Source organism: Hyla sarda, chromosome 5 (genome assembly GCF_029499605.1).
Source record: "Hyla sarda isolate aHylSar1 chromosome 5, aHylSar1.hap1, whole genome shotgun sequence".
Classification (NCBI taxonomy): domain Eukaryota; kingdom Metazoa; phylum Chordata; class Amphibia; order Anura; family Hylidae; genus Hyla; species Hyla sarda.
In genome coordinates this window covers 16,213,381-16,234,327 of record NC_079193.1, presented here as the reverse complement: position 1 = coordinate 16,234,327, position 20,947 = coordinate 16,213,381, and the positions used below count along the sequence as shown (strand labels likewise).

General features: G+C 43.1%; 1 protein-coding gene across 1 annotated transcript in view; it reads right to left on the bottom strand.

Annotated features, from left to right (window-relative positions):
- Nucleotides 1-5,954: 5,954 nt before the first annotated feature.
- VWDE (von Willebrand factor D and EGF domains) overlaps nucleotides 5,955-20,947 on the bottom strand; it is a 157,427-nt gene continuing 142,434 nt past the window's right edge. The window contains exons 27-31 of the mRNA XM_056518916.1: nucleotides 13,521-13,616; nucleotides 11,477-11,572; nucleotides 10,341-10,436; nucleotides 10,150-10,253; nucleotides 5,955-6,478 (exon numbers count right to left, since the gene is read on the bottom strand). Of these exons, the coding sequence (XP_056374891.1) occupies nucleotides 6,440-6,478; nucleotides 10,150-10,253; nucleotides 10,341-10,436; nucleotides 11,477-11,572; nucleotides 13,521-13,616 (431 nt within the window). The 3' untranslated portion in view covers nucleotides 5,955-6,439. The remainder of the gene's footprint in view (nucleotides 6,479-10,149; nucleotides 10,254-10,340; nucleotides 10,437-11,476; nucleotides 11,573-13,520; nucleotides 13,617-20,947) is intronic.

Genomic DNA, 20,947 nt, shown 5'->3' with positions numbered 1-20,947 from the left:
ACAACTTTTGACCTATTCTGTGCCAGACTTTGTAAGTTTGTCATGTGATATCGAATTTGGGAGAGAATGGACTTTGCACACTCTTCTCCTCACTTGTTTAGGGTCTAAACACAAAGACCCTGATTGATCAAAACATATCTAAAGTTTTTTGTTTTTTTTTAAGTGATAGCGCCCATTTAATTGCATGCCAGTCCATAGACAAGAGCGGTGCTGTTTCCTGAAGAAAGCAGCCATGTTTTTTCTAAGGGCACATTCACACTACGGGGTCGGAGATTGTCTGTCTGTGCAGCCCCCCCCCCCCAAACAAAATTCTTCAGCGAGTAGACCTGTGCCATTACCGCTGATAGCAATGCAGTTCACGCATAATTCCGTAGTGTGAATGGGTCATTTGAAGGCCCAGAGGACATGCCATAGTGTGAACATACCCTAATCCCATACAGCCTCCTTTACATCTTATGTGGGAATACATTTCCCCCACCAAAAAATTCAGGTGCCAGGAAAAGCCGAATTACGGCTTCCAACAAGTCCTTAAGGGTATTTCAGGAAAAAACTTTTTTTATATATATAAATCAACTGGCTCCAGAAAGCTAAACAGATTTGTAAATTACTTCTATTAAACAAATCTTAATCCTTTCAGTACTTATGAGCTTCTGAAGTTGAGTTGTTCTTTGTGCTCTCTGATGACACGTGTCTCGGGAACCGCCCAGTTTAGAAGCAAATCCCCATAGCAAACCTCTTCTAAACTGGGCGGTTCCTGAGACACGTGTCATCAGAGAACACTTAGACAAAAAAGAACAACTCAACTTCAGAAGATCATAAGTACTGAAAGGATTAAGATTTTTTAATAGCCAGTTGATATATAAAAAAAAGTTTTTTCCTGGAAAACCCCTTTAATATTTTGGTTGTTGCCCAGGTTAAACCTTCTGTACATGAATATAGTCACAATACAACTGGACAAAATTGGACTTGTGATTCAGTTATGAATAATTTTCATTTTTTTCACTTTTATTATATTTAAATTTTTTTTTTATTTAACTGTGTTAATTTTTAATGATGTTTCGTTTTTACACCCTAGCTGGGTACCTCCTATAGTGAGTATAGCCCACAGTGCCTGGTGAGCAATTGTAACGATCACTCCACCCTCTGACCACATATTTATTTATCTTTTTACTTTTATTTTTTTAATCTTTTGTTTGTTTTTGTTTAAAAAAATCATTTTTATTGTAGAAGTAAATAAACTCAAGACCTTCTTTTGAAGGTCTCACTATAGGAGCGTGTGCGTGTTGCCTGCTGTAGGTGATCGTTTTGGTGTTTGCTGTGCACTTGTTCATGAACTACAAGTCCCAGCATGTTCTGTCAACTCACCATATAATACACATATATAACTTTTAATGGAAAAATGAGCAGCTAAAAGATCTCAGAAACACAATATAATTAGATCCTTTTTCTTTTTTTAGTCTCTCTATAGAAGTGTTAACCAAGCCGGGTGCCTCCAGCTGTTGCAAAAACTACAATTCCCCTTTAGACTGTTAACACAAAATTCTGCTACATAGCAATGGAGTACCTGCCGTAGAAGACAGGTCATTCTGCCGCTAAATAGACTTGAAGAGAAAAGAAGTTAAGCAAATGTTAGCCCTCAGGGGAGGAGCAAAGTAGCAAACTGCTCCACCCCCGAGGACTAACTTTTTAATCACTGAGCTCCAATCCTCCTTTTGCTTCATCTCTTCAGTATGCTGATACCAGAAGAAAAGAGGGGAGGCTAAGATGGGGTTTAACAAGGGTGGAGAAGAGGTAGGATAGGGGGAAGAGGAAGGGGGCCTAGTAGTTTAAAAGGTACCTTTTCATTAAAAAAATTTTTTAAAAAACTTTTGATATATTATAGATTAATGTATACAAAATAACGTTCAAATAGCATGTTGTTAAAAAATATGCTTCTTTCTATTTAATTTTCCACTTTAAAAAAATGACCACTAGGTGTCTCCCTACCAGTCCTAGCCGCAAGCCTTTTTTTTTTATAGATTTCGGACTCCTAAATCTCAGACTGAAGCCGGGACACAGACAAGCTCAGCACTGCTCCCTGCATACATTAATCTATAATATATCAAAAGTTTATTTTGATGAAAGGTACCCTTTAATAGAACATAATTGAGGGTCTACACTGTGAAAAATGGGGTCTTTAGATTTTCTATTTTCTACCCACCATAGCAGTGTTTCCCAACCAGGGAGTCTACGCTTTTTCTCATCCAAAGCTTCTTGTAGACTGATGAAGGTGGGTGTTGCCCAATGATTTTTGCACTACTTTTTTTATTTTTATTTTTTTTGCACTAATTTACATAAAAAATTCTTTTTGAAGGAATGTAATCTTAGGCTCCGTTTACATTATGGAATTTTTGAGTATAAAAATTCCTCTTGGAAATTCCAGTGCAGCAGCCTCCCATTGTTTTCCATGGGATTCCGCTGCACTGCGCATATTGCTTAACTTCCAGAATTATCCACGGTGGAAATTCAAAAAATAAAAATCATGTAATTTTTAAATTTAATTAAAAAAATGTTTACATTTAAGTAAAATGGCCACATGTACAAACCTCTTGGCTTTGTATTTGAAGAAAGAAAATATATATATAAAAAAAAAATTCTAGCAGTAAATTAGATTTTTTTTTTGTAACGCCCTTTAAATAGACTCCGCCTACATAAAAAGAAAATCCGATTAATAGAGCATATTTTGAGGACCGTTGCCAAACTGCTCATTGTTGTTAGTGCCAAACTATTCTTGAGCTCTGGTTGCTAGAGACAATACTACTTAGCAACCAGTCTTTTAGCATGTCCTTAGCAACCAGTCTCCAGATTACTCAGGTATTGCAATCTCTGAATTGGCGCTAAATTTGAGGGCATGGGGTGAAAAGCCAAGGGGGAGGCTTTACATGACTTGTAAATTTATATTTTATACGTTTTTTGATGAAGGTCCCCTTTTAGTAACATGGCTGCTATTGACGACCTGCACACTATTTAGCATATTTAAAGTGACAGCTCATTTGTATAGGAAATTACAGAATGCCTTGATTTTATTTGTTCGTGTAAATAGTCCGGTCCCGGCACACGTGTTGGATCGTGTGGCACATGTATTAAGTCATGATTAATTAAAGGGGTACTCCGGTGGAATGTTTTTATTTTATTTTTTAAATCAACTGGTGCCAGAAAGTTAAACAGATTTGTAAATTACTTCTATTTAAAAATCTTAATCCTTCCAGTACTTATTAGCTGCTGTATTTTACAGAGAAAGTTCTTTTCTTTTTTTTTATTTCTTTCCAGTCTGACCACATTGCTCTCTGCTGACACCTCTGTCCATGTCAGGAACTGTCCAGAGCAGGAGAGGTTTGCCATGGGGATTTGCTCCTGCTCTTGACAGTTCCTGACATGGACAGAGGTGTCAGCAGAGAGCACTGTGGTCAGACTGGAAAGAAGTACACAACTTCCTCTGGAGCATACAGCAGCTGATAAGTACTGGAAGGATTAAGATTTTAATCTAAGTAATCTACAAATCTGTTTTAACTTTCTGGAACCAGTTTTCTACTGGAGTACCCCTTTAACAACACTAATGAGCTTGTGTGTTTTTTGGTAATTGCCGTTTTCTTTTGGTTTGTTTGTTTCTGTTGCACAATTAACAATAAAGGTTGTTGAAAAGTGACAACTCTGTGTGTGGTTTGTGTGCTTGCGCCCGGTCCATGGTTGTCGAATCCTCCTTAGTGAACTTTTATGGGCCGACTGCAATGTTTTGACCCTTTTTTTTTTTTTTCTTTTTGCCATTTGGCTCCTATGGGGCTGGTTCTGCTTAGTCCCTCCCACGAGGAACGACACACAAGGATGAAATTCCCATATGTTCATAGGTGCACAGAAGGGAAAACAACACAAGGCACCTTGGTTAGATCAGTGTTTTCCAACCAGGATGCCTCCAGCTGTTGCAAACCTACAACTCCCAGCATGCCCGGACAGCCTTCGGCTGTCCGGGCATGCTGGGAGTTGTAGTTTTGCAACAGCTGGAGGCACCCTAGTTGGAAAACACTGCTTTACATGGACAGTCACCCATCCGAAATAGATGAGCTGAAATATCAGGCAGAGCCAATAGACGACAAAGGCATCGTCTTGATCAATGCTTTCATCCAGAAACAGCGCCACTCCTGTCTACAGGTTGTGTGTGGTATTACAGCTCTTTTCCATTCACTTCAATAGGGCTGTGCTGCAATACCATACACAACCTGTGGACAGGTGTGGCGCTGTTTCATGGGAAAAAAAGCAGGTCTGTTTTAAGTACAGCTTGAAGTCATTGTTTTGTCAGGTTGGCTTAATAAGTATACCCCTATAAAACACATTGTAACAACTTTATATTAACTTTATTGGTCTAGGGTTGGGTAAAAAAAAAACAGAACATTTATTATATCTTTACCATGGAAATATATACATCTTCTCCATACAAATGGCGGATTTTATAATGGAAAGCTGCAGGAAAATGTACAAAGAACCAAAATAGCCAAAGTCTAGTGCTATTAAACAAATACAAAAACAAAATAAAATCTGCATGTATAGCAGAGCTGAGTTTATTTCAATGCATTTGGATTTTGAGTTTGGAGTAAACATCACCTTTTGTTATGTTTCTCCTTGTGCTAAAATACTTCATAATTTTTGTGGAAATAAAATAAAACATAAAAATAATGGCTTAAAGGGGTGCTCCGATGGAAAACTTTTTTTTATTTTATTTTTTCTTAATCACCTGGTGCCAGAAAGTTGAACAGATTTGTAAATTACTTCTATTAAAAAATCTTAATCCTTTCAGTACTTATTAGCAGCTGTATACTACAGAGGAAATGCGTTTTTTTTGTTTTTTTTTTCGATTTCTCTCCTGTAACGACCACAGTGCTCTTTTAGGAACTGTCCAGAGTAGGAGAAAATCCCCATAGCAAACATATGCTGCTCAGGACAGTTCCTAAAATGGACAGCAGAGGTCAGCAGAGAGCACTGTGCTTGTGACAGAAGAGAAATCCAAAAAGAAGTATACAGCCCCTAAAAAGTACTGGAAGGATTAAAAAAAAAATTCATAGAAGTAATTTACAAATCTGTTTAACTTTTTGGCACCAGTTGATGGGAAAAAAAGTTATTCACCGTAGTAAAGGAGTACTCCGCCCCTAGACATGTTATCCTTTAGATAGGGGATAAGATGTCTGGTCGCGGGGGTCCGACCTTGGGCTTCTGTGATCGTGACATCACACCAAGCCCCCTCCATGTCTATAGGAGGGGGTGTGACTGCTAGTGCGCCGCCGTCACGCCTCCTCCCATAGACATAAATGGAGGGGGCGTGGCAGCTGTGTTCGCCAGTCATTCAACACGGAGCAGAGTTTACTTTGTGCATCAAATGACTTGGGTGCCGTGGCAAAGATCGCGGTGGTCCCCAGCGGCTATACCCCCGCGATCAGACATGATAGGGGATAACGTCTAACAGCGGAGTACCCCTTTAAAGGGGTACTCCACTGGAAATTTTTTATTTTTTTTTAAATCAACTGGTGCCAGAAAGTTAAACAGATTTGTAAATTACTTCTATTTATAAAATCTTAATCCTTCCAGTACTTATCAGCTGCTGTTATGATCCACAGGAAGTTCTTTTCTTTTTGAATTTCCATTTTTGCCTGACCACAGTGCTCTCTGCTGACACATCTGCCCATTTTCGGAACTGTCCAGAGCAGCATATGTTTGCTATGGGGATTTGCTCCTACACTGGACAGTTCCTAAAATGGACAGAGATGTCAGGAGAGAGCACTGTGGTCAGGCAGAAAGGAAATTCAAAAAAAGAAAAGAACTTCCTGTGGAGCATACAGCAGCAGTAAGTACTGGAAGGATTAAGATTTTTTTAATAGAAGTAATTTACAAATCTGTTTTAACTTTCTGGCACCAGTTGATTTAAAAAAAATAAAAAATGTTTTCCAGTGGAGTACCCCTTTTAATCTGAAAACTTTCCAAATGCAGTGTAGAGAAAAAGTCATGATGATTTGGTGTGTTAACTGCGGTTTTACATAGGACTGTAAATCTACACAAAAAATAATCACACAAAACTCAATAGAGGAAATGACAAGCTCAGCTCTGCTACATCTGTACCTGATCGGGTCCTACAGCTGCATCTTTATACCCTCACACGTACGCCATGTTTTCTGTAATGGAAATGCCCATTTATATATATATAGATAAATAAAGGAATGGCCGTTCTCTATCTCACATGGATACTATCTGTCCGTATGATAGCGCCCGCTCCGGCACAGCATCGTGCTACTAAATATAATGTCCTCCTCCTGTACCCGAGCGGTGAAGACGTCTCCACTCTTTTTGTCTTCTCCTCATATGAACCTTTCATCCCATGTTGTTCTTGGTGGTTGACTAGTAATGTCTGAACTCCTCCCTACGCTCCTGTAAATACGCGGACTCCTCCTCGTAGTGCCTGGAAATGAAAGAGATGGGATAAAAACATATTTCTACCTCTTTTCTCCCATGTCTTTTATGTTTGTACCTTTGGTACTCCTACCACAAAACGTGATGACGTTACTAGGACCTCTTGGAGAATTGGACAGAGCAGTAACGGAATCTTCTTATAAGTCATACTTAAAGGGGTACTCTGCCGCCCACCGTTTGGAAAAAACTGTTCTGTACGCTGGAGCCGGCACCGGGAGCTCGTGATGTCATAGACCCGCTCCCTCATGATGTCACACCCCGCCCCTCAATGCAAGTGTATGGGAGGGGGCGTGACAGCCGGCGCCAGGAGCTCATGATGTCATAGACCCGCTCCATCATGATGTCACACCCCGCCCCTCAATGCAAGTGTATGGGAGGGGGCGTGACAGCCGGCGCCAGGAGCTCATGATGTCATAGACCCGCTCCATCATGATGTCACACCCCGCCCCTCAATGCAAGTGTATGGGAGGGGGCGTGACAGCCGGCGCCGGGAGCTCATGATGTCATAGACCAGCTCCCTCATGATGTCACACCCCGCCCCTCAATGCAAGTGTATGGGAGGGGGCGTGACAGCCGGCACCAGGAGCTCGTGATGTCATAGAAAAAGTGTGGAGACCAAAATATACATCATACATATGTATCTTTTGGCCTCTGCACTTTTTTCTGACTGCTGCTGAATCCCTTTTAATCATGTTTTATATTAATTTCCATGGTCCTTAAAGCGTACCCATCAGATCTAACAAAAAATGTTTTTTAATATATCCTTCAGTACCTAATCCTGACCATGTACATCTAATTTTTGTGTCTAGCACCTTTATTTATTTATTTTTTATTACACTTTTAATTTAGCTCACTAGTCTGAATTCCTCCCAAAGGGAGGGGGCGTGGCCTCACTGTGCAGGTCTCCGCCCCCTCCCTCAGTATACTGTCTGCTCACATCTCCCCTAGCATTAGCGAAACTACAACTCCCAGCTTGTCCTCACTGACAGTAGCGGGACACAAGATGACAGTGGGAGGATTTTTCCTCCAGCTGTGAGCCCTGCGCTCACAGCTGTCAATCAAGGAAGTGTGTCCATGACATAGGTGATGACACATGGACACAGCAGGACTAGTATGTGTCCAAGCAGGTAGGGGGGCAGTTGTTTGACTGGATTTTTCAGTATGAAATACAGAAAATTTTCTAATGGAAGCAATTGCAAAACCTATTGGTTTACAGCATATCAAAAGTTTTGGTATCTGACAGTGTCCATTTAAATAAAGATTTCCCTTTTTCATTACTTTTTGAGTTTGGCGCTTTTTTTGTGATAGGATATTATGACCTAATGAAGCATAACTGCAGCGTAAAGTCGGGCGGGGGACAGAATTTCTAGTGAAACGGGAGATACAAGAGACGGCAGCCAGTCAGCCAGGATATAGATCAGTGGTCTCCAACCTGCGGACCTCCAGATGTTGCAAAACTACAACTCCCAGCATGCCCGGACAGCCAACGGCTGTAGTTTTGCAACATCTGGAGGTCCGCAGGTTGGAGACCACTGATATAGGTTGTCATATTAGGCTGGGTTCACTCCGGTCGGCTCATAGGCATGCATTAAATACGGTTCCCCTATACGGCTGAGTGCGGGCGCCACGATTAAGCCCTGCCCCCACCTCCTCCCAGCCGTATACGGGAACCGTAGTTACAAATCTTAGTGTGAACCCAGCCTTACTTTTTCCCATACGGTTCCATCCGTTTTTTTGCCATACGGTTTTCTTTAGAAAAACAGATCGAAATCAGTATGGCAAAAACGTGATGTGAACCCAACCTAAGCTGGAGTCACTGATTAAAATTGTGTCCTGATGGGACAGCGCTGCAGGGACCAAATGAGCATCTGATGAGCAGACTCTAAATAGCAAAGGATCTTATAAATATGCAGCAAATGGAGAAGAACTGCAGTATAAAGCATGAAGGAGAAACAAAGCAGCAGCCTGAGAGGATCCCAGACTCTAATAGACTAAACTGCAATGACTTGTCAAACTTGTGACTTAAAGGGGTACTCCGGTGAAAAACTATTTTTTTAAAATCAACTGGTGCCAGAAAGTTAAACAGATTTGTAAATGACTTCTATTAAAAAAAATCTTAATCCTTCCACTACTTATTAGCTGCTGAATACTACAGAGGAAATTATTTTCTTTTTGGAACACAGAGCTCTCTGCTGACATCACGAGCACAGTGCTCTCTGCTGACATCTCTGTCCATTTTAGGAATTGTCCAGAGTAGGAGAAAATCCCCATAGCAAACATATGCTGCTCTGGACAGTTCTTAAAATGAACAGAGATGTCAGCAGAGAGCACTGTGCTGGGTATGTCAGCAGAGAGCTCTGTGTTCCAAAAAGAAAAATAATTTCCTCTGTAGTATTCAGCAGCTAATAAGTACTGAAATGATAAAAAAAAAAATTTAGAAGTAATTTACAAATCTGTCTAACTTTCTGGCACCATTTGATAAAAAAAAAAAGTTTTTCACCGGAGTACCCCTTTAACCCCTTTGTAGTTTGTTAACCTTTCCCAGGCTATGGTTGTAAGGAACAGCGATGGGTAACAGGCCCGGCCCCCGCCATCACACCTCTTGGGATTCCACCGGAGTACCCCTTTAAAGGTACCCCTCCAATGAAAAACTATTTTTAAATCAACTGGTGCCCAAAAGTTAAACAGATTTTTAAATTACATCTATATAAAAATCTTAATCCTTCCAGTACTTATCAGCTGCTGTATGCTCCACGGGAAGTTGTGTAGTTCTTTCTGCTGACACCTCTATCTGTGTCAGGAACTGTCCAGAGCAGGAGAGGTTTGCTATGGGGATTTGTTCCTACTCTGGACAGTTCCTGACATGGACAGAGGTGTCAGCAGAGAGCACTGTGGTCAGACTGGAAAGAACTACACAACTTCCTCTGGAGCATTCAGCAGCTAAGTACTGGAAGGATTAAGATTTTTTAATAGAAGTAATTTACAAATCTGTTTAACTTTCTGGCACCAGTTGGTTTTCCACCGGAGTACCCCTTTAATGGAGAAGAGCTGCAGTATAAAGCATGAAGGAACAATAATTAGCAGCTTAAAGGGGTACTCTGGTAGAAAACTTTTTTTTTTGATTAACTGGTGCCAGAAAGTTAAACAGATTTGTAAATTACTTCTATTAAAAAATCTTAATCCTTCCAGTACTTATTAGCTGCCGAATACTACAGCGGAAATTCTTTTCCGTTTGAAACACAGAGCTCTCTGCTGACATCACGAGCACAGTGCTCTCTGCTGACATCTCTGTCCATTTTAGGAACTGTCCAGAGCAGCATATGTTTGCTATGGGAATTTTCTCCTAGTCTGTAAAGTTCCTAAAATGGATAGAGATGTCAGCAGAGAGCACTGTGCTCGTGATGTAAGCAGAGAGCTCTGTGTTTCAAACGGAAAAGAATTTCCACTGTAGGATTCAGCAGCTAACAAGTACTGGAAGGATTAAGATTTTTTTTAATAGAAGTAATTTACAAATCTGTTTAACTTTCTGGCAACAGTTGATTTAAAAAAAAAAGAAAAAAAAAGAAAAGGTTTTTCACTGGAGTACCCCTTTAAAATTCTGGATTCTGATTTTTAACTAAGCCCGACACATTCCCTTCTATCCCATAAAGTGACTATTACCTGTAGTCTGTGAGCACACGAGGCTCCGGTGTAGCCGGCGCGGCAGGAACACAGGTTGGGGGCCGCGCATCGCCCTCCGTATAAACACTTGTAATTGCAGACGGCTGAATAAATAGTAAAAACGCATTAGACGGAGAGAGATATTTATTTCCCATGTAAACAACCATAGTATACGGGCGCAGATCACTTACGCGTCTGGCACTGCGCCCCTTCCCACTCCGACGGGCACTGACAGGTATTTGGGCCGATACAGTCGCCGCCGTTCCTGCACTTCTGGAGACAGATTGCTGGGGGGAGGGGGGGGGGGGGCAGGAAAGAGCAATTTATTAACAAAGTAGACTTAATATAAACTCACAACCTACAGAATACAAAAGGGATACATTATCCTAATATACAGTACCACGAATAGGTAGAATAAATAAATTAATGAGCATTAACCCCATCAGGGCCCAATATGGCCCCATACAGACCATAGTAGTTTGAGTAGCCCTATGCCCAGCATCGTGTATAAGGGTACGGTCCCACCTGGCATACACGCAGCGTATTTCATGCTCACTATACACACACAGGGCTTTCCGGCGGCAGCCCTATGTGTGCAGTGAGTTTTGGAGGCGGAGCCACGCATCACAGTCACGCCTCCAAAACTCACTGTACACATAAGGCTGCCGCCCGGAAAGCCCTGTGTGTGTATAGTGAGCGAGGAATACACAGCGTATCTCCCGCTGCTGCTGCAAATTTTGTGCCGCGTGAAATACGCCAGGTGGGAACGCACCCTAATAGAGATCAGAATACGACTTTTTATTTATTTTTTTTTCGAAACAACGCCACACCTGTCCTCAGGTTCTCTCTGGTATTGCAGCTTAGCTTCATTGTAATAAACACAACTGAGCTGCAGTACCACATATGACCTGTGATCTAGGGTGGCGCTGTTTCTAGGAAAAAAAAAAAAAAGGGGGGGGGGGAGCCAATTCTAAATAACGTCTTCAATTATAGAAGGGCAGAGGTGGTCGTTGGCCTGGTGCCCGATTGGGCCTAACGATATACCTGACACATAAGGGGACAATGATGTCAGATTTAGTAGGGGGTTTGGGGACGGACTAGTCAGTGAAAAATTCTGATGCTGTGTCCTACAGCTGTTGCAAAACTACAACTCCCAGCATGCCCGGACAGCCTTTGGCTGTCCGGGCATGCTGGGAGTTGTAGTTTTGCAATGGCTGGATGGACCCCGGTTGGGAAACACTGATCTAACCAGTGGATCCCCATTTGTTGAAAAACTACAACTCCCAGCATGCCCTGACTAATATAAACCAATAGACCTCTTCCTTACGTGTGCTGCATCGTTTCCCCTTCCAGCCGGATGGACAGGAGCAAATATTGGGCCCAACGCATTTCCCTCCGTTCATACAGGTCGGATCACAGACACCTGAGAGGCAAAGAGTTAATTCCTAAATGACTCTGAATGATGACAATGAGTTTAAAGGGGTACTACCGTGGAAAACAGTTAAACAGATTTGTAAATCACTTCTATTAAAAAATCTTAATCCTTCCAGTACTTTTTAGGGGCTGTATACTAAAGAGAAATCCAAAAAGAAATGCATTCCCTGTGATGTCCTGACCACAGTGCTTTCTGCTGACCTCTACTGTCCATTTTAGGAACTGTCCAGAGAAGCATATGTTTGCTATGGGGATTTTCTCCAGTTCCTAAAATGGACAGAAGAGGTCAGTAGAGAGCACTGTGGTCAGGACATCAGAGGAAATGCATTTCTTTTTTGGATTCCTCTTTAGTATACAGCCCCTAAAAAGTACTGGAAGGATTAAGATTTTTTAATAGAAGTGATTTACAAATCTGTTTAACTTTCTGGCACCAGTTGATTTAAAAAAAAAAAAAAAAGTTTTCCACGGTAGTACCCCTTTAAAAAGTGACGTTCGTTTTTATAACGTTTCTATTATTTTTTATAAAGTTACTATTAGGGTATGTTCACACTACAGAATCTCCCCGTGCGGAATTTCCGATTATGAATCCTACTCAGAGATACCGGCTAGCGGAGGCGGTAGGACCTCACGCCATCACAACTGACCGTGAATAATTACGCCGAAAGAATTAACATGTTCATTCTTTCAGCGGATCAATTTCAGCGCGGAAAATTCCGCAGTGTGAATGGGTCCAGGGAAGGCCATTGTTATGTTCCCATATAGCGGAATTCCGGAGCGCAATTCTGAGCATGGAGATTCTGTATTGTGAACGTACCCTTAAAGCGGTACTCCAGTGAAAAATATTTATTAAATTTTTTTCAAATCAACTGATGCCATAATGTTTAGCAGATTTGTAAATTACTTCTATTAAAAAAAAATCTTAATCCTTCCAGTACTTATCAGCTGCTGTATGCTCCAGAGAAAGTTGTGTAGTTCTTTCCAGTCTGACCACAGTGCTCTCTGCTGCCACCTCTGTCCGTGTCAGGAACTGTCCAGAGCAGGAGAGGTTTGTTATGGATATTTGCTCCTCCTCTGGACAGTTCCCGACACAGACAGAGGTGGCAGCAGAGAGCACTGTGGTCAGACTGGAAAGAACTACACATCTTCCTCTGGAGCATACAGCAGCTGATAAGTACTGGAAGGATTAAGATTTTTATATAGAAGTAATGTACAAGTCTGTATAACTTTCTGGTGGCAGTTGAGATGAAAAAATGTTTTTCCAACGGAGTACCCCTTTAAGTTTCTATTAATTTCCGAGAAGTTTCTGATAGTTTCTATTATTTTCTAAACATTTCTATAATGTCTTCATTGTTTTCTAATAATTTTGATGAAGTTTCTATAAAGTTTCCAATAGTTTCCATGAAGTTTCTATTATTTTCTATCAATTTCTATAAAGTTTCTATAATTTTTTATTATGTTTCTATTAGTTTCTATTCAGTTCCTATTAGTATCAATTCATTTCTATAAAGTTTCTTTAAAGTTTTTGTTACTTTCCATTCATTATTATAAAGTCCCTATTCCTTTCTATAAAGTTAATTTTATTTTCTAATAATTCATATAAAGTTTCTATTTCTATTTATTTGTATAACGTGTCTATTAGTTAATATTCAGATTCTATTAGTTTCTATAAAGTTTCCAGTTGCTTTAAGGTTTGCTACTTTCTAATAGTTTTGAAAGTGTCCGTCACACAGACCTTTTGAGATGTCCTAGAACCAATAGATGGTCGGACTCCTGACACCCTCTGTGGTCCTTGTCTGAGCACTGCAGCCTCTTGAATGGGACCACACTGCTCCTCGCTCGCTATATATACACTCATTTTCTAAAAGTGGCTAAATGATATCACACAGGGGGTCACCATCATCCATTAATAAGACGGGGGGGGGGGGGGGGTCACTTACTTGTCTGACATCTTTTTCCAGTGTAGCCTTCAGGACAACTGCAGATGTTATTCCTCATGCACTGACCACCATTCTTACAGGAGGGACTGCAGATCGCTGGAAAATATCATCAGTTATGAGTTATATCCTGTATTATACTCCAGAACTGTACTCACTATTCTGCTGGTGAGGTCACCGTGTACATACATTACACTACTTATCCTGTAGTGATCCTGAGTTATATCCTGTATTATACTCCAGAGTTGTACTCACTATTCTGCTGGTGAGGTCACTGTGTACATACATTACATTACTTATCCTGTACTGATCCTGAGTTATATCCTGTATTATACTCCAGAGCTGTACTCACTATTCTGCTGGTGAGGTCACTGTGTACATACATTACATTACTTATCCTGTACTGATCCTAAGTTATATATCAGACAGGAGGCTCATATCTTATGCATTAATCTTCCTTTATTAATGCCCATAGCAGAAATTCAAAACTCTTTAATGAATTTTTACTAAAAAACTTTAAAGAACCACTTAAAACTACAACTCCCAGCAGTCCATAGGGTGTATAGACCAATCCCTGGCCGGGATGCTTGGTATATAAGGGACTGCTTCCATTGTCTCCTCCTCTTTCTTTCTGCTCATAGCAGAACTTCAGATAAGTATTATCACTGTTGTTTGACTGTCTGGGCATTTCAAGTATAGGTCTGTATTCTATAATCCAGTCCTTCCTGTTGCCCTGTGTTTTCATTCTATTCTATTTACATTCTATTCCATTATATTTTCGATTATATAATCTATTGTTCTATACTCTGACTTTACTAGTGCTGCGCCCTTATACCCCACTCCGGGTTTCTTTCCCCTCTCAGCGGCACACGCCGCCCCTGTGCAGCGCCTGTCACAAGTTTCAACTCATTTCTTCTTCAGCGCCATCTTCGGCACCATTTTGTTTACTTTTCCTCTTCTTTTTCCTCCTTTTCGCGCTCGCTCCGCGCGGAGGGGAGGTAGGCGTGTCTTAGTCAGCTAGCTCGTCCTATCTGTACACAGTGAGCGGTAATCTCGCGAGATTACGCCGCTCTGCGATTTTCAACGCTCCTCCCTGCATCGCAATCTCCAGTTCAGTGAGATCGGCGTGAGGGACGGAGCCTGGACTAGTTTTTGCTGTATATTGTCGATATTTACTGGGAATTTATTCCCTCTTACCCCCTACTGCCCCCAGCTTACCTCTATAGAGCCCTTTGTAGACTTTAACTGCTACAGCCCCTGGGTACATTCATATACCCCATACTGATTAACATTATGGCAGATGACAATACTACTAGTTCCCCTAGGGGAGAGGATCCTACCTTGGATGCACCCCTTTACCTGACTGCTGCCCAGATCCAAGATCTGATAAATAAATCAGTGCAAGCAGCGATGTCCTCTGTCCTGCCTCCCAAAAGTTTGCAGCATCCTGCACATACCTCTCAGAAACCCTCATGCAGTGGCGAACCACCCTATAAAAAGGGTAAAGCGTCTCAGAAACGCAATCATACCATCATGGTATCTGACTCCCCGGCAGGGGAAGTAAATTTTATGCACCAGGCAGTTCCCGACCCGGCCTGCCGACCCACTTTGCCTCCAGACTCTAATAGACCCCTGGGCCCCGGGGAGTTGCGCAAGCAGGGGCAACGATCCGCTAGACGGACCAAACCGGATTCATTTGTAGATTCTACAGATGAAGAATCCTCCGCAGAATCCGAAGTGGCTGATGCCAATGAGTCTGACAGTGCAATAGAGGATAGTGGGCATATGGCGATCCCTGAGGACGCTAACCCTGTACCCCAGGGTGACATCGTGTTAGACTCTCGTGGAGAGCCTTTCTTTGACCCAGAGGCTATAACCCATCCGCGCTCTGGAGACTGGGCTCCCACCCCTGAAGTGTCCCAATATATAGAACATTGGGCTCGCAGGTCGGTGGATAAGGCTAACCACAACAAGTTAAAGGCGGAATGCCCCCGACCATGCATTCCCAAGAAGGTGGTGCTTACGCCCGAAATTGACCCCATACTCTTACGATACCTCACTAAACATGGAAAATATTCCAAGAAGGGTATCGAGAGGTCCTTTAGGACCATCCAGGATCGAATCTTGGACCTCTTCGGCCCTGTCACCATGATTCTCAATCTATCGGAACAGGCGGCGGCAACTGATCAACCGATCGATCTGCTGCAACTTAGAGGTTGGGCCCAAAGAGCAGTATGTCTGCTCGGGTGTGCAAACACCACTTGTGCGACTGAACGTCGACGATCAATCTTGATGAGACTTGACCCACAACTCTCTCACTTAGCGGAGACTGAACCCGGACCCGCTGCCGAAGGCCTTCTCTTCGGAGATACCCTTATCAAGGACATCAACAAGATGGTCGGGCTGTATACCAGCCTTGACAAAGCCCAAACATCCCTTAAGAAATCGAGTTCGGCTAAGGTTTTCACAACGGCCGGCAGAAGCAGGAGCCGATCCTCAGTACAACCAGGCTCCACAACCCTACCCTGTGCCAGTCGCACAATCTTCACCCTTTTTCCCACCCCGTGGACGTCCTTGGAGAGGACGTGGAGGAAGAGGTTACCCCCGCTCCAGACATACTACCGGTGAGTACAACACACCTGAGTTCTTTTCCCATTCCCGTAGGGGGCAGACTGCAACATTTTATCCACGCATGGTCAGCAATTACTGCAGACGCATGGATACTCTGGACAGTGGCAGGGTATCAAATAGAATTCTGTTCCCTACCAGACTTGACTTCAATTCCACATCCCATCCGGTTCTCCGAACTAAACGTTGCTCTTATAGACAACGAATTGCAGGACCTTCTGTCCAAACAAGCGGTGATGGAGGTGGACCCCCTTTCCCCGGGGTTCCTCAGCAACCTCTTTCTAGTCAAAAAGAAAGGGGGAGGTTATCGCCCTGTCATAAACTTGCGAAATCTCAACCAACATGTCGTTTATCGACATTTCAAGATGGAAGGCATCCACTTTCTGCGGGACCTTCTACAACCAGGAGACTGGTTGGTAAAGATAGATCTGAAAGACGCCTATCTCACGGTTCCCATACATCAGGCCTCCCAACACTTCCTACGTTTCCTGTGGAGAACCAGAATGTGGCAATTTACTTGCCTACCCTTCGGTCTCTCGTCCGCCCCATGGTGTTTCACCAAGCTTCTGAAACCGGTGGTGGCAGCCCTAAGGAGCAGGGGAGTGAGATTGATTATATATCTAGACGACCTGCTCATCATGGCTCGTTCCAAACCTCAAGCGGAGGAACATGCCGGCTGGACGGTTCAATTGTTACAACACTTAGGATTCATCATCAATCACGAGAAGTCAGTTCTCGTCCCAGCTCGGGAGATGGAATTTTTGGGATTCTTGGTGGACACCGATCATGCTGTCCTCAAATTACCCAAAACCAAGCTGACTACCATCCGCAAGGAAATCAGGGCCGTGTTACACAAACGACGAGTGTCGTTACGTGTGCTAGCACGCCTGGTCGGACTTTTATCAGCCTCCATACAGGCCATATTTCCCGCCCCTCTCCATTATCGGGCCCTTCAAAGGCTCAAGTCACTACATTTGCGACAAGGGCTTCGTTACGCGGACGAAGTTCCCCTATGTCCGGAAGCCGTAGTGGAACTTCGGTGGTGGTTGCATCATGCCGTCGAATGGAACGGCAAGACCATCTTCAATCCCACTCCAGACTTCATTTTGGAGTCGGATGCGAGCCGTCACGGTTGGGGTGCTCGATGCGGTCTCTCTTCAACAGGAGGGACATGGTCCGCAGAGGAGTCTCTGCTGCACATCAATGCGCTGGAGCTTCTGGCAGCATTTTTTGCCATCAGGAGCCTTCTACCTCGAGCATCCAATTGCTGTGTATTGTTGCGCATGGACAATATGTCTGCGGTCCAATATGTCAATCGATTGGGGGGTCCCAGGTCCAGAGTACTTGCAGACCTCGCGAGGGAGCTTTGGCATTTTTGCCTTGCCCGCAACATTGTCCCGAAAGCGGAATACATTCCGGGGGCTTCCAACATGGTGGCGGACTGGAACTCACGCTACCTGACAGATTCCAGCGATTGGCGGCTGGACCGATCAGTCTTTCAGTCCATTTGCCGCCTGTGGGGTCCACTCTCTATGGACCTGTTCGCCTCCCGACTCAATCATCAACTACCCCGCTTTTACAGCTGGAGGCCGGATCCAGAAGCCTACGCGGTAGACGCCTTCCGCCACATATGGCCCCGGGGGACGCACTATGCATTCCCACCGTTCTCAATGATCCTCAGGGTGCTTTTACAGATAACGAACCTGAGGGCGTTGGTGGTGGTGATCACTCCCTGGTGGCCGACACAGCCATGGTTTCCCCTTCTTCTGGGGATGACTGTGGATTTTCCCAGATTGCTCCCTCAGCTCCCTCATCTCCTGTCCAATCCGACAGGGGATCTTCATCCTCTGATCACAGACCACACCCTGCATCTCCTCGCATGGTTGGTTTCGGGGTGCCAGACACAGATAAAGACCTTTCAAGATCAGCTAGGGACCTCCTTGCCTTGGCCTGGGCCCCCGGGACTAGATCGGCATATCGATCAGCCTGGAGACTCTGGGTACGTTGGTGTGATCAACGGCAAGTTGATCCCGTTCAGGCACCTGTGTCTGTAGTGGCCAACTATTTGGCGGATTCTTTTGAATCCGGGAAATCTTATAGTTCTATCAATGTGTACCGATCTGCAATCTCTGCTTATCACACGCCAGTGGATTCTCTACCAGTAGGCAAACACCCTTTGGTATGTCGCCTCCTGAGAGGCGTTAAATTTAAACGTCCTCCTCGCCCCAAGTATCAAGCCACCTGGGACGTATCTAAAGTTCTATCCATGTTCTCGGCATGGGAGGACAATGACGCACTTTCTCTGAAATTGCTGTCCTTCAAACTTACGGTGCTTCTATGCTTGATCTCCATCAAGCGCGTATCGGACGTTCGGGCTTTAGACATCTCCAGGCGACAATTCTCGCCATTAGGAGTTAAATTCTCTGTCGTACGTAGGACAAAAACCGGACTTCATTCTGTTTTCTATCCTTCTTTTCCCGCACATCCACGATTGTGTGTGGTCCGCTGTCTTCAGTCATATGAGTCTCAGACTGCTTTGCTACGTTCCTCGGAATCCTCCCAACTCCTCATCTCTTACGTGCGTCCTCACCAACCGGTGGCTTCAGCCACTCTAGCACGGTGGGTACGCTCTGCCATGGATATGGCAGGGATTGACGTTTCCCTGTTCGGGGCCACTCGACCAGAGGTGCGATGGCTACTAAAGTGGTCACCGCGGGAGGTTCCCTGGCAGATCTATTGATGGCAGCGGATTGGTCTTCAGAGGACACCTTCCGTCACTTTTATTTTAGACCGGAGGAACACATATCTATGTCAATTTTGTAATTTGTCTGTCATGTATTTATATCATTCTTATGTCTAGCTTTGAACTTGCATAAGATATGAGCCTCCTGTCTGATATATAAATCTAGATTTTCCTAGCTTGTGACGGAAAATATTAGTTATATGAAGACAGGAGGCGAGTATCTTCCCACCCAACCCAACCCTGTCATGGTATTCCTTTTCTTCCCAGGATACTGAAGACGGCATCCTACATGTCGGAGGCTGAGGTGTTCCGGAATTTTTTCCTACTCGTTATGGTGTCCCCGTTGGGACATGGTTTCGGCCGGTGATTCAAGGTCTTATGGAATCGGTTTGGGTTCTATCGTGATTCCAGGTTCAAGTTGCGGCTACAGTTTCGCATCAAGAAAGAGGAGGAGACAATGGAAGCAGTCCCTTATATACCAAGCATCCCGGCCAGGGATTGGTCTATACACCCTATGGACTGCTGGGAGTTGTAGTTTTAAGTGGTTCTTTAAAGTTTTTTAGTAAAAATTCATTAAAGAGTTTTGAATTTCTGCTATGGGCATTAATAAAGGAAGATGAATGCATAAGATACTCGCCTCCTGTCTTCATATAACTAATATTTTCCGTCACAAGCTAGGAAAATCTAGATTTATATCCTGTATTATACTCCAGAGCTGTACTCACTATTCTGCTGGTGAGATCACTGTGTACATACATTACATTACTTATCCTGTACTGATCCTGAGTTATATCCTGTATTATACTCCAGAGCTTCACTCACTATTCTGCTGGTGAGGTCACTGTGTACATACATTACATTACTTATCCTGTACTGATCCTGAGTTATATCCTGTATTATACTCCAGAGCTGTAGTCACTATTCTGCTGGTGAGGTCACTGTGCACATACATTACATTACTTATCCTGTACTGATCCTGAGTTATATCCTGTATTATACCCCAGAGCTGTACTCACTATTCTGCTGATGTGGTCACTGTGTACATACATTACATTACTTATCCTGTACTGATCCTGAGTTATATCCTGTAATTATACTCCAGAGCTGTACTCACTATTCTGCTGATGTGGTCACTGTGTACATACAATACATTACTTATCCTGTACTGATCCTGAGTTATATCCTGTATTATACTCCAGAGCTGTACTCACTATTCTGCTGGTGAGGTCACTGTGTACATACATTACATTACTTATCCTGTACTGATCCTGAGTTACATCCTTTATTATACTCCAGAGCTATACTCACTATTCTGCTGATGTGGTCACTGTGTACATACAATACATTACTTATCCTGTACTGATCCTGAGTTATATCCTGTATTATACTCCAGAGCTGTACTCACTATTCTGCTGGTGAGGTCACTATGTACATACCTTACATTACTTATCCTGTACTGATCCAGAGTTATATCCTGTATTATACTCCAGAGCTACACTCACTATTCTGCTGGTGAGGTCACTGTGTACATACATTGCATTACTTATCCTGTACTGATCCTGAGTTATATTCTGTATTATACTCCAGAGCTGTACTCACTATTCTGCTGGTGAGGTCACTCTGTACATACATTACATTACTTATCCTATCCTGTACTGATCCTGAGTTATATCCTGTATTATACTCCAGAGCTGTACTCACTATTCTGCTGGTGAGGTCACTGTGTACATACATTACATTACTTATCCTGTACTGATCCTGAGTTATATCCTGTATTATACTCCAGAGCTGTACTCACTATTCTGCTGGTGAGGTCACTGTGTACATACATTACATTACTTATCCTGTACTGATCCTGAGTTATATCCTGTATTATACTCCAGAGCTGTACTCACTATTCTGCTGGTGAGATCACTGTGTACATACATTACATTACTTATCCTGTACTGACCCTGAGTTATATCCTGTATTATACCCCAGAGCTGTACTCACTATTCTGCTGGTGGGGTCACTGTGTACATACATTACATTACTTATCTTGTACTGATCCTGAGTTATA